The 13747-nt window shown below is 45.1% G+C and overlaps 2 protein-coding genes across 2 annotated transcripts in view; one reads left to right on the top strand and one right to left on the bottom strand.

The window, feature by feature from the left end:
• Positions 1-1636: 1636 nt before the first annotated feature.
• On the bottom strand, positions 1637-11608 carry ERRFI1 (ERBB receptor feedback inhibitor 1). The gene is made up of 4 exons (XM_034068156.1): positions 11518-11608; positions 4959-5155; positions 4764-4840; positions 1637-4149 (listed from the first exon to the last, which is right to left on the bottom strand). Exons 2-4 carry the CDS (start codon positions 5078-5080, stop codon positions 2951-2953), a joined length of 1398 nt encoding a protein of 465 aa, XP_033924047.1. The 5' UTR covers positions 5081-5155; positions 11518-11608; the 3' UTR covers positions 1637-2950.
• A 339-nt stretch (positions 11609-11947) lies between these two features.
• Positions 11948-13747, top strand: part of SLC45A1 (solute carrier family 45 member 1) — a 59299-nt gene continuing 57499 nt past the window's right edge. The window contains exon 1 of the mRNA XM_031044250.2: positions 11948-12501. The gene's annotated coding sequence lies outside the window, so the exon portion shown is untranslated. The remainder of the gene's footprint in view (positions 12502-13747) is intronic.

The following is a 13747-nucleotide window of genomic DNA, read 5'->3' as shown; positions in this document are numbered from 1 at the left end:
AAATTACATAGTGAAGAGGCATGTGAGCTCTGTAACCTGCTTGAATGTCTTGCTCATACCCAAGCAGTTCCAGCTGCTCTTTCAGTTCAGGTTCAATCTGCTTTACTTCTGCACTGAACTTAGATTCATAATTTAACTTGTGGAAGGAGCTGTAACTGTACTGTTCTTCAGCTGACACACAGTGGGAAAGAGCTTCACTACAGACTAATCCTACTTCTTTATTTAAATACTCAGGACTGAGTAGACAATACCAGAACTTTCAGGAAAAGATAATGATGCTTTTGGCTTTTGACAAAAAATATAATGGAGATTAGGTTAAAAGTCTTCTGGAATTTGGAATTTTAGGAGAGGTTATGCCGGATCATTCAAAAGCACAAGCTGTACAAGGTTTTTAAGCCTTTCAGCACTGTAAATCTGAAGTTTGTACTCAGAAGTAGCTCTTGTTCTGAGGAAGTAGGAAGTGTCTTGCTGCTGCATTAGCAGGAAAGAATTTAGCTCAGTGACTGGGGAACTTCCACTGCTAACAGAAATGAAAGTTCATTGCCAGGGTGTGAGCTGGGGAAATTGTAACAAATGCCCTGGTTGATACCCAAGCTGTATTCAGCTGTTAGTCACTTCAGAAGTGCAAGTCAGTAAGCAGTACCATCTGGTGTGAAGTGCAATGAGTTAGGACAGGAACCTTACCCCATCCCTGTACTCACAAAGGGAACAGGAAGTGAGACCTGGTAGCAAGGGCAATGGCTCAGACTGTTTTACTTATCCAAATGCAATGCCTTGTACATGCAGGAATACAGAATGCCAGGGTTGGCCGCCTGTCAAAAGGGGTTAATTTCACAGTGTGGCTTTTCCCCAAGTGCCTTAAGCCAAACCAGTCTCACTGAGAAAGCATGAAGAGTTTTCTGTGGGACATCTGCATGGAGAAGCTTTCTTCCATCCAGGAGTGGCTTTCCTACTAATTTGAGAGTGAATGCCATTAGAGCCAAACTGAGATGAGGGCTTTGGGGAATTCATGTGCTTCCAGGTAAGGGGAAAAGAGTAGTCTATTCAAGAACAGTCATCTAGGCTGATAAAGAGGATTCCAAGTATTGGGAATGGAGTGGGACCCAGAAGCAAAAGCTGGAAGAGAGTAACAGGGCAGTTGGTTCATTTTAGGCTGAGCTCTTCTGAAATGACAGCTCCTGAGTCTGTGCCAAGCCACAGTCAACAAGGAGCAAGCTGCAGCTTAGCAGTGTCAATCTCTTTGCTGCAGCAGTGACTCTGTAACTGAGAAAGTGTTATTTGAGGCATTAGGGTTAAAGCTGCTCAGCTTTAAGGGGAAGGTTGCAAGTACCCATTTTACATTTTCCACCTTGGAATGTGGAAATGATAGGCTGAATATCTTACAGGATCGTTTATTGCCAGCACAAAACTATAGACACTGTGCTGACAGGTAGGAAGGAGGAATTAAAATCAGTGGTGTGCAGTGTGAGCTGTTGAACACTCCTGCAGAAATGTGAATTAAATGCAAGCTGAATTCAACATTTGTTACACATTTAACATCATTCGGATGCACAACTGCATTCACTGTTCAATGAAGCAAAACCCAAAATGTATCATAAATATTTTATAACTTTATTAAATTCAAGACATGACAATATTCAAAATACAAAGTGATTTTTTTATTCAATACTGTACACAATGCAGAAATATCAGTGCATTTCTATAGCATGTATTTCACCTTCATTTAGTTTGTACTAAAACAAATAAAAATTAAGCTTTAAAATAGCTCAAACACCTCATTCAGCAGTTTAAACTGTAAACAGCTTGTTTCTTTCTGTGGAGGAACACATTCATCTTCTGCACCTCCGTTAAGGAGCACCCCGTCTCTTGTGCTTATCCGCAACGGGATAAATGTAATCAAAATGAGCACGAGAAACTGCCAATGCACAAATGTGGCACCTCAATGAACAATGGATTGCTGAGGCACAATGAGGAAAAACTGAACAGCGAGAAGCAGCATCTGAAGCAGCGAGAGATGGGACTGACACTGTTCATAAATGGAATCACGTTTTTTCCTCATACCTTTCTCCTCCCTTAAAATACTGAACAGAAATCAAGCCACAAGACCAGCTTGTGCTGTGATTCTGTATTTAATACAGTCAGAATTCCAGACTCTGGGTAAGCATGTTGTTGTTGCTGCCTGCCTACTAGCAGCTGTAGAGCTGCTTGTATCCTCTGCCACTTTCAGGCCACTTTCACACGTTTTTAGGATCCAGCAGGAAAAAGAGCAGCAGTAGAGGCTTAGCAATAGCTGGTCCAAGTCTCTCCTAGGAAAAACTGCAAAACTGAGCTAAGTGTTGTCTAGCAACTGAAAGAATCCACAAAACCTAACTCACTTTAGAAGTCTTAGTGTCAAATCAAGTTGTAAAATAGGTTAATCTTTCGAAATGCACTTCCAATATGCTTGCCAAGTCTTGAAGTGGATATCAGATCTTGCAGCTACTTTCTTACCAGGTTGGCATATCCTAGTCAAAGAGGACCGAGTCTGTTCTCAGCAGAGCTCCTGTGTGAAAGAACTTTTGGAAATGCCTGATACAAAACCTGTACTGCATTATCTGCCCTGTTGTAGCTTTGTAAGTGACTCATAAGCAAAGCTAGATTGATTTAATTCCTTAATACCTTGACTACGAAATACGTTCATCTAGGTAGCATATAACTGGCCAACTGTGACTACTACCCCTCCATATGTTTCTATTGAATCTCTGTAGATTTTCAGCTATATATACCAAGACAAAAAAAGTCTTAAGAAACATATCAGAGATACGCAGCATAAGAGGACTTTACCATCCACTTTCCAGTTCTCGGGGGACAAACTGGTCCTACTTCATTATCTGAGAACCTGAAGAACTTTGTAACATGATAAAGTTGAGCTCCATACTGAACAACTGAGCTGAGACCGTGCTTCCAGAGACTATGGAGAAACCACATAGGACAGATGTTTCCGTTTCAGATGACCAGCTATGTCCACTCTAGGTTTTGAGTCCAGTTTTGCTGGGGCTGAAGTGGCTGTGCAGTCATCAGACCATGACTGAACCTCTGTGGCAGAGCTACTTTCTTCTGCTTCTCTGAAGAATTTCTCATACTTGTCCAAATAGGGAGGCCTCTCAGGCAGCAGGTAGTAGTGCGTTGAACTGGCCTTCTTACCATTTTCAATGATCGGAAGAATGCAGGGGACCCTGTTCGAAGATCCTTCACTATTTTGTCTTTGTAGAGCTTTGCTGCTGACATACTTAGGATCAGGTGCAAAACTCTGTGTGGGGGGCATAACCCCATTGAGGTATGATGGCAAGCTTTTGGGACTTGGCGTGCGGGAATTGCTGCGTGACAAAGGTTCTCTGGGGGGCACTTTTGGAGGCCTGTCTTCATCACTGTATGCACTAGAAGCAACTTCTGCTGACCACCTTCTGTAATCCGGTTTGAGAGCCCTTGGAGGTATGGGAACCCTTGGTGGAATCTCTGGTTTATCTTCATCAGAGTTTGGAGAAGACCTGTTTAAGTGTCCAGATAGTCTTACTACTGGTTTGTTAAGAGATCCAGCTGGCCCAGAATGGGACCTTCGCAAACGTCGATGCAGCTGCTGTGGAGGAGGATAAATACTGGATATATATCCACTTAGGCTTTGTGTGGGGTTGGCATCTTCTGGTTTTGGTCCTGTTGGTGTATCAAAGTATGCGTAGTTGATTTGTCCACAGCCCCTAAAGCTCCGCCGGCTTGGAGCACTGGATTTAAAAGGAGGAAGTTCATAATCTTCTAACAAAAAGTCAGTATCTGAGCTAGTGAGGAATTCCACCTCCTTGTCAACCTCATCTGGAGTAAGGTCTTCAGAAATAGGCAGAGGGGGCAGTGGCCTGGAACTTCGGTCACTGGAAGATGCAGACAGAAACTGAATTGGCCCATTTTTTATTGGCATGTGAGGAGGTGTTTCTTCAGAAACACAGCCCATGGTTAATGACAGTTTACTAAAGCCAGGAAGGAGATGGTCTTCATATCTTGAAATGGGCTGTTCAGTTTTGGGACTTACAGGAGGTGGACTGGATTTCTGAGATGGGACTTGGGTGCAAGTTTCAGCAAAGCTGTGGTCATTCACAGAAGTGTGGTTGGAAGAGTGCCCTGAAAAAGTGAGAAAGTCTTTAGAAACACTCTTCTAAGTAATATTCTAGTACTTGACTTTGCCACTGCATAGGTAACATTTAAGTCCTTTTAATGCAACAATAAGTAATGTCTGCTTAATGCTCTGGTAGGAAAAAGTAGCTGTTATGGATCTTTTTCTGGTCATGGATTTATGTATTTAGTTAAGAGAGTAGCTGATTACCTTACTATTTTAGGCCAGTCCTCCAGTTAAATAATGTAGCCCAAGAGACCCCAAGCATCAGCAATAGAACAGTTAGAGCTACAGAGATCCCAGAAAAGGACTATGACAGAACAACTGCTATTTTACTAAATGGTTTTTCTGTCTGAAGTGTAACAGCAACTCAGCCTTTAAGGACAAGGAAAGAGTGGTTCTGTTTGTTTTAACTGGACTGTGTTACTGAAAACAGTTTGGGTTTTTTGTTGGGCTTGAATAGCAGCATTTTCTTGCATCCTGTCACCAGAGGGCAGCCTTATATTCAGAATGAGAAAGCTTTTAGTGTCTTGGGGAAGACTTGAGGATTTACCTTTTTTTTTTCCCCAAGACAAATCCAACAGGCTAAGAAAATACAGATGTGTTATGTTTTTATACTTACCAATGGATGGTAAATGAGCCTCTGTTGATGGATTCAAGTTATATGCCACTGCTATAGGGTCCACGTTAAAGAAAGTACTAAAAGAAAAAGAAGTCTTCACTGTAAATAAACCATCAGTCAGCACTGGTATAAGGATTCATAATGCTCATCGCATCTATATGAAGATGCAATAGATCAAATTTTAGCCTCACTCACTTTTCAAATCCACTGTGGCTCCCCCAGCAGGTTTTCAGACTCCCCATGCCTTGACTAGTGTGAAGAAATCCGGTTTTTAATGGGACTCTCATCTCCTGAGCAGCAACTCCTGCAGTTGACATTGTGCACTGCTCCCTGGTGATGTCTCACAGCCCTAGAAATTCAGTCCTTGACAGGTTTCCTGAAGTTTTCCTTCCCTTCAAAAGAGAGGACATAAATATCAGCAATGCATCCTTGAGGAGTTCATCTCTCAACTGAAATACCAGTATTCTGAGGAGCTGAACAGCTCTCTGGAAAGGCCTCTGTCCTAGTACCTGCCAGTAGGAACACTCTGCCAAACTACTACAGTATAAAAAATAGATAACTTCTCTTACAGAATTCAACTGCATAGAAGAAAACCATCTTCAGTAAAGCTGTTAATGACAACTGCGCATCCACAACTTCAGGTCTTGTGCATACACTGCTTGGTTAGGCAAAATTAGTCTTCCAAAACAATCTGTTTAACTTTCTAGCAGGCATCTATCTTTAGTTGTGTCTTTTCGCTAGTGAGTTGATGGTTTCCAGTGTGGCCAACATCTAGCAGCCTAGTCTGGTTTAACCTTCAATAGCCTAACAAATAGTCTTTGCTCCAATAAACAGCATTACTAACTACTTAAATCAGAATCCAAAACTTCTTTTATATAAAGCAGTCACTATTATTAAGCACTAAGATCCTTAGATCATCCTTAAGCCTTTTAGCTATTTCAAACAAACTGGAAATCTAGTGATGTTAAAGAAGCTCATCTTAAACTCTCCTGCTGTATTCACATTTATCTGGCCCATTTATGACAGAAAAAATGTGTTGGCAACTGCTTTATATCGAACAAGTAATCATAGTTTAAGGAACAGGTTGACTCATGGGGCTTGCTCTGGGAAATTCAGAATGGATTGGGGAGAGGGGCAGTGTAAAAGTAGTCAACGTGCTGAACACAGGAGACGTTAAGGCTAAAACTATAAGCAAAGTTCTCTGGGTCTGTGCTTCATCTACCCAAATATCCTAAATTCAGCAAGTACAATATAGTGTTTTATGGCTGCTTAAGAGCCCAAAACAACCCACAAAAACCCCAACCCACCCAAAACAGTTTTTTATCTCTTGAGAATCGAGGATATGACCATTTTCTTTTAACATGAACTTCCCTCCTCCTACCACCTGAAAGAAGAAATTCCACCTAAAGAAAAGTCAGTCAACAACTGAGGGCTCCATCAGTGCAGTATTTGTCTCAAGAAACCCTCTTCACAGTATGGTACTGCCAGACAATAAATAGCTTACGGTAAATCTGTTCAACACCAGGCATTCTGTGGGGATGTGTAATCTTCCTGTCCTTTACGAGGAAGGATCCATAATACTTACTTGCAGCATGAGGGATGGGCAGACTCCTAAGCAGGGCTGGAAACCAGGTGCCCCAGGATTTAATTTGCAGTCTGACACCACTATTTGCCTTTTATAAACAATTGATTGAGAAAGAACAACTCTGCTTTGCTTTCCCAAGCGTGAACTGTGGCCAGGATTGATCATTCAAGCAAAACAGCTTCTAACTATACGTATGGCATAATGTGTAAGAACTAACCACATTCTTTGAGCCTGATGGTTTTCTTGATCCTAACTTGATCCTGTGATTGCTTTCATGTCAATGGAAGTGGGATTATACAAAGTATTTTAGCCAGGTATTTAAGAACTCTAGACAGGAGGCTGTTAACTTTCATAGACGTGAACAAAGGCTAAACTGGTGTTCTGCCTGCTGCAGCAGGCTGTTACTGTCCTAGTCCTACTTACTTCAGCCTTCCTGATTTTAGTAAAGACTATGTTCTTCCTTTTCAGACAATCTCCTTAAAAGCTAGCTTAGCCTTGGACATTTTCACATTACCCAGTCAAGTTGGACCCTTCCCAGAAAGAGGAATTGCAGATTTTCCTAGTAAAATGAAATACTAACATACAGCCCCAATAAGCAATACCATAGTCCTGATTAGCAAATGACTTCAAAATCTCTAGCAGTTCTTCCTTCCCATTCTGTAAGTGCAAGCAGAACGCTTGTCTAGGGGGGGCAGAAGACTGGAGAAATCCATTTGTTAGAACTTAAGCAGCATCATAGAAGCCCAGCACCAATTCTAAAATGACTTTGTATCACGTTAACACAATTCACAAACAGAACATCCATCACATCAGCTCATACTGTACTGAGTAGTGATTTTTTGTGCCTCACAGGTCCTAACCTATAAGCAATGAATCTACAATAGAAATGAAAGAGACTGAATTAGTGGACTTAAGGCTAGTGCCTGTGAAGGAGTTTGTGCTTCCATTTCAGTGTATTTTTCATGGCGAAGGCAAGTCCCAAGTTGAAAAATCACTGATACAGAACACTGATCAGTCAGCAAATGATAGCACCCCCATCTCAGCATGCATACCAGATACAACAAGGCCATGAGCAAGACATTGATTATGGTATTAAATAAATTAGATGGGGGGGTGGCAGCACTGCCGCACTCTCTCAAGTTTGAGAGCACATGTAATGTGCTTGCTGTGATAACACAGAACCCTTGCAGGGCTTGTCCTCCATCAGATCCCACACCAAAACCACTGCGAGTAATTACTGTGTTAGCTTTCTGAATGCTGTCTGAATCTCAGCTCTCGAGACTGATAGTTGCACAATCGTACCTCTGAAATCTGTCTTGAATGCTAAGCCCGAGTTCTGAAATGGACTTAAATATTGACTTACTCTGGGAAAAGGAAATTTTCAGTTGTTTCAGTCAACTCTGTTTTTTAAAAATAGTGCCAGTTTTGCAGCATCGCTGCCTTCTAACAATGCCCTCTTTGTGAATCCACAGAAGGTGACTTGCCTCGTGAATGGCCAGTTATGAAACTGTCCTCCATGCCTTCAGCTAGGAGTATCACGGAGGTAAGGCATGTGCTCTTTCACTAAATCATCTAGTTACTTTTGCACTAGAGTCTAGAGAGTTGGTGCTTGTATTCTAAAACATGCATAAGCTTGTTTGAAGAAACAGTGTCTTATGAGGGAGCCATGAGGACATGTAATCGAGGAGTACAAACTCTGGATTTTATAGAGTGCTCTTGCTAAAGCTAAGCTGTACATACTTCAGAAGCTGCTATTTTCTAGTAATTGGCTTAATTTTTTTCCTGAAGTCAGTCATGAAGATAAAAGACCAACAGTTTTCACTGTAACTGTCAGTCCAGTCCTGCCTCCTTACAGACTCAAGGATCTCAACTTCACCAGAAATCAAATCAAACTGTTTGCTAAAGAAAATGGTCACTGTGCAGTATTTGAAGCATTCTGAACCTCATGGTTATTTGCACAAAATGGGCTTCCAGTTCCTCTGCTTGTTGGCCCAGCTCTGCATAGAGTGTAGCACTTGGAAAGATCGAAGCACTCTGAGCACTTCTGAAGATGTTACAGCTTCAGTGTTATTCAAAAGAAACACGAGTTAATTCAATCTATAGTTAGTAATTACTACAAGGCAGCTACAAGCCAGGGCAATTCAAAGGTTTGTCGGTGCATTAAGAAGCTATCAACACCATCCACTGTCAGACAGGTAACTGCAAAGGAGACACTGTTTAATCATTCATGCCTGCTCACATTAACAAATATGAAATATATTCTAAATACTGGAGATGAGATTGATCTTTTTAATAAGGATAAATGTATCTTCAAACTTGAACTGATGAGTGATGAATAATAGGATGGAAATATCTAAGCTGAAAATAGTCAAATGTATCCATAAACAGTAGGGTAGCTACATAGTGAGTAATGTATATGGGAATATATGGGAAAATTTTTGAGAGACAAAGTTTAATTATAAAACATCACAAATACACAATTTTCATATGGATATGTGTCCCTAAATACCTGTTATAGAAACAGTAGTCCTCTGTTCAGAAACTAAGAACCATTTAATGTATTTTAGCTCAATGCCTACCACTGATCACACAGAGACTCTTACTCTGTTCCCTGCTCTTCCAGCCCCAGTGCAACCAAATATTTGAGGCGAGTCAGGTTTGTAATAAAGAAAACCTTTCTGGTATGCACAGTAGACCAAAGCATGCTCTAGAATGTTTCACTTAATGGCTATGGAACACAGCAATTTGCTGTACAGAATTCTGAATACCTGCACAGATTTTGGGCAGCTTTTAGGTGTCTTGTAAGAAATGGGAAAGAAAAAAGGGGAGAACTAAGACCTGCTTACCATTTCTGGGAGGGGAAGAAACGTGGCTACCTTAAATCCACCACCTATTTTTGCTCACCTTGCCACCACATATCTTTAACAAATCTCAGAAGCAATTCACAGGAGGAGGGGCACATTTTTGCACTACAAGTCATCCACTCCAGTTAGCTGTTCCTTATTTGACAATGTGATGTAATTTCCTTTTTTCCTTTGACTTTCTATTTAACGTAAGCACCTGAGATAGAGCCACCTCTTTTAATACTGAAGTATTTTGGACTTCTAATTGGACTTTACGCAGCCCTAAGAGCTGTTCGTGTAACTTTCAGGAACTCCATATGCTTAAAATACTTATATCTTATTTACTATGCACCAAACCTCCACAGTACAGTTCAGTATCCATCAGAGTCACAAACCTAATCGTGCTTAATACAGACCTCAGGAGAGTTCTTCCATGTATAGGAAATACAGTTGTTCTAGAAATGAGGCATAATCTTAGCTTTGAGAGATTCTTCTACGCATTCTGCCAACCAGAAATAGACCACTCTGTGGTATAAAGTTTAAGCCTATGATCACTTAGTCAAGATGGATAAAAATGCTTCTCAAATCATAGGAGGTTGCAAATAATGTTAATTCTACAGGTATACCCCAGGTGATGATGGGCATAAATTTAAACAGACAAATGAACAGCAGACAACTTATTTAGATAACAACAGTTATTTCTGAATAGATTCAAAGAACTGCAGTTTATCGGGGAGCTTAAGTTCAGTTAATATTTGGGCTGCCATTTCACGGTCCTACACACCAACTGGGAGGAACCTGTAAACTGCCAGTAGAAAACTAATAATTAAATAGCAAGACAATTGCCTTGCCTCTGCTTGTCAGATTTCAGATGCATGCTTAAGGAATGGTACTTCACCCTCCTGAAAATTTTAATGTGAATATATCCAGCTTACATTCAGGAAATAAAAATTCCTGTATAGCTGACTCAGTCATAACCATAGCGTTAGCCACGCTGTGATAAGTTTTAATTCTGTTTTCCACTACAGAGAAGTGGAACTGTTTTCTTCTGGAATAATTCCCGTATTATAGGGGATGCCAGAACATATGGCTCCTCAAAAATGGGTTTCCAGTAACAAAAAACAACCAAACAAAAAACTGTCCCATGCAGGTAAATTGCTAAGGAAGGAAAACTAGCTCTGTGCATAAAGTAACAGGGGTGAATGAGCAGTCTGGTTTCCTCTTTAAAAGCCTGACCAGCTTATAAATCCAATTCAGAAGTGTTTGTGAGGTAGAGGCATCATTCATCTGTCATTCTCATACGACAGATTAACGTATCCCTAAACTGAACAAAGAGACCTTGCCCCCAGAGCCTTTCCCACCCAGTTTATCAAGGTATACTTAAGTACTGTTTATCTTTAGATCAAGCCTAGCAAGTGTTTTGCTTATTGCTTCAGCATAGGGTCCTTAGTTTATGCACTAGTGACACGAGACCACTGAAGCCTCAGAGTCGCTCTGGACTGCTCCCTCTGAGTAGCCAACATGGGGAATGACTGCATGAGGCACACATGCTCGAGAGAGGCACTGTAAATACGTTGGGGGTACAGTGCTAGCTCCAGATTTAACCACCACAGACCGGCTATTTTAGAAAATCGAACATAAGTGTGTACGGGGGTATTAGGTCATGAAGAAATGTTTATTCTAAATTAAGCCATCTTAAATTAGAGTGCAAAGCACAGAGCCTGAGCCCGCAATGCGGTCTCTGTTTACTCACAGGAGCAGGAGGAGCAGCTCCGAGGCCAGTGAGAAGAACACTGATACTGTTTCGGGGCTGGCAGAAAACGCGTGGCATGCCACGTTGATTTCCAGGAATGTGGCTCCGGGCGCCCCTGACCGCGGCTCCCACCCGGAGCGGCTCCAGCCGTGCAGGAGCGCTCCCCGCAGCACCGACCCCGCAGGTAAGCGGCTGAGCGGCGGCTCTGGGCCCCGGAGCCCCTTCCCCACCCTCCCGACAGCGCAAGGGTACAAACCGCGCTCCTGCTCCTCCCCAGCGCTCCTCCCGGGCCGCGGCCCGCCGCCATCCCCCCCCCCGGCCCCGGGACCGCGGCTCCGTGCCCGGGGCCCGGCCAACCCTGGCGCTGCGGCCCGGGTGTCGGCACCCGCTCCTGTCCTCGGCAGCGGGGGCCTGACGGGGCAGGCACGGGGCGGCCCGGGCCGCGGCCGAGCAGTACCGCGCGGTCAGGTGTGCGGCGGGCGGGCTGGGCCTCGGCAGGCCGCGGCGGAGGGGCACGGCACCGCCATGGCAACGAGCGGCGCTGAGCGGAGCGGAACGGGGGCCATCACTTACCCCGACAGTGTCGCGCAGCTCCGCATGTCCCTGCGCGGCCGCCGGCGCGACACGCATGCGCCGAGCCCCGACAGCGCCCGGTCACTGCCGCACCGCGCGCGGACCGCGGCTCTTATACCGGGGGGCGGAGCCGCGGCGGGGCCCGTCCCGCCCACCGAGCGCCGCGCTCCAGTCGGGAGCTGCCGTGAAGGGGCGATGGCCGCGCGTGGGCGGTAAAGGTGCGGTGGCGGTTTGCAGGCGGGCGCTGCCGGCAGGGTGCGGGCCTGGCCGGGCGGGGAGCGGGGGCTGCTGCGGGCCCTGTCCGCTGCTGCGGGCCCGGCTGTGGGAACGGCCGCCGGGGCGCCTGCCGGGCAGCGCTGCCCCCGCAGGGCCGCCCCCGCCTAGGTGCCCTCCGCCCGGGCCTGCGGGGCCGGACGCCTCCGGGCTGCGCGGGCTCCGGTGACCGGGGCGCGGGGCAGGCCCGGGAGTTGTCGCCCATGGTTTAGCCCTGACGGCGAGAGTGAGGAGCCGCTGGGGCCGCGGCCAGCGCAGAGGCTGCGCGGCACCGTGGGAGATCGCTCTCGGTGCCCTCACAGCGGGGCGGGGAGTACCCCCCGCCCGGCAGAGCCTGTAGGGTGGCGCTGGTGAAGCTCTGCCGAGCTTACCTCGCGGGGGCCGGCTCCACCGGGCACACACCGGGCTCCCCAGCTCCTCGGTGTTCATCCCTGCCCCGGCCGCCTGTTTCCGGGGGCAGCTCTGGTGCCTCAGCGCTCCCTGCCGCCGCCCGCCAGGGGGCGCTCGCTCCCCCGCTCCACAGGCTCTGAGGTGGTGGGGAAATGGCGGCGGGGGCTCCTGTGGTGAGAGCGGCCTCCTTCGGGCCGCGCGGCGGGCCCGGGCCTTGTCCCTCGCCGTCGGGGTCAGGGTGTTTGACAGTCACAAACAGTGCTGTGTCCTTCGGTGTCTCCAGAAGGAAACCACCACCAGCGCTTTTCACTGCTCGCTGCTGTGAGTGTTCTTTTTCCTGAGCTTCACGTTGAAATAAATCCCATTTTTAATCATATATGGGTTGTCACAGATCTGAGAGTGAATCTTGTGTCTGGAGTTGACATCTGTGATGGTAGAACACAGTGGTAGAGCAGCAGGTTCTTAGTAAAAGGTACTGTGTAAAAGGATTGTGAGCATTTATACAGGATATTGTTTATTTAGAGCATAAGCAGCGTGAATCTGGGGTCTGGTCAGTTTTGCTGCACAATACAATCGTTTCTTTGTTGGACAAAGGAATGTCAGTTGGGGCTCTAAAACCCCCAGCACTGAGAGTCACTAACAATAGGATTAACAAAATGTGTCTGCTATGTGCAGTTTGAGCTGCAATAGTTATTAATACTGCTAACAAGGAAGAATGCTTCTTTCTCTGCATGCGTCATGTATGCTTGCAGGTGACTTCTGCTTTCTCTTTTGGGGTTCTGTTGACTTGTGGTGAAAGTTCCCCATCTGCCCTGGTTCTGGGGCCTCTAAGCTCTCCTATTGCATACTTGTCTCCTGAGAACTGCTGTGTTGTTTCTGTGAATGAACCGCACACGCAGCATGAGTTACTACAGGTTTGAATTTTCCTGGTTGCGTGTATGTGTTAAAGTAGCATGTTGGGGCTTTTGGGGGTGGTTTGGTTTTGGGGGGTCTTGTGTCTGGTTTAAAATCTGGTGTGTTGATGAGCTCACTGATGGTACAAATACCCTGAATGTTATAGATGGATACAAAGGACAAACTTCTTCAGATTGTTGACATGACTTCAGTAAGACAAACTCCTGCTGTGCCTCCATGGTGGAACATAAGGAATGATAGATGTTTGGGTTTGACTTGTTTGTGTCTGAGAATCTTTGGTCCAGGAAAAGGCCATGCTGGTTTTCCTTGCAGATGTTACCCCATGGCCTCTGTGCTTCCATCAGGAGGCCTGGTTTTACTCAATGAGAGAATTTAGGAGTTGGTTCATGTGCATGGAATTTTTGTCTCTTACTGTTAAACGACTTTCCCTATGGCTTTTGGTCACTAAAACCCCACTGCCTTAAATTTCTGATTGTTCTGCTGAATAAAAATGTTTAGTAATTGTGTCACTTGTAGTATTTCTGAGTTGACTTGTGCACAGAGGCAGCTGAATTCTGAACCAACAGTTACATTCTCATTTCTCTGCCTTCTTTTGCAGTGTGAAGTTATTTCAGGACTCTTAAACCATTTCACAGTTCTGTAGGCATGTGTA

The sequence above is a fragment of the Melopsittacus undulatus genome, chromosome 12 (assembly GCF_012275295.1).
Source record: "Melopsittacus undulatus isolate bMelUnd1 chromosome 12, bMelUnd1.mat.Z, whole genome shotgun sequence".
Classification (NCBI taxonomy): Eukaryota; Metazoa; Chordata; class Aves; order Psittaciformes; family Psittaculidae; genus Melopsittacus; species Melopsittacus undulatus.
The sequence above is the reverse complement of the archived record's forward strand: the minus strand, read 5'-3'. Positions and strand labels throughout refer to the sequence as shown.

Bases quoted from the DNA above. Each gene is read 5' to 3' on its own strand.
- ERRFI1 (XM_034068156.1), bottom strand. From the start codon at position 5,080: ATGTCAACTGCAGGAGTTGCTGCTCAGGAGATGAGAGTCCCATTAAAA. The intron at 4,841-4,958 runs GTGAGTGAGGCT...TTTTTCTTTTAG, and splicing joins AGCCACAGTGGATTTGAAAA to TACTTTCTTTAACGTGGACC. The intron at 4,150-4,763 runs GTAAGTATAAAA...TCACTTTTTCAG, and splicing joins GGCTCATTTACCATCCATTG to GGCACTCTTCCAACCACACT.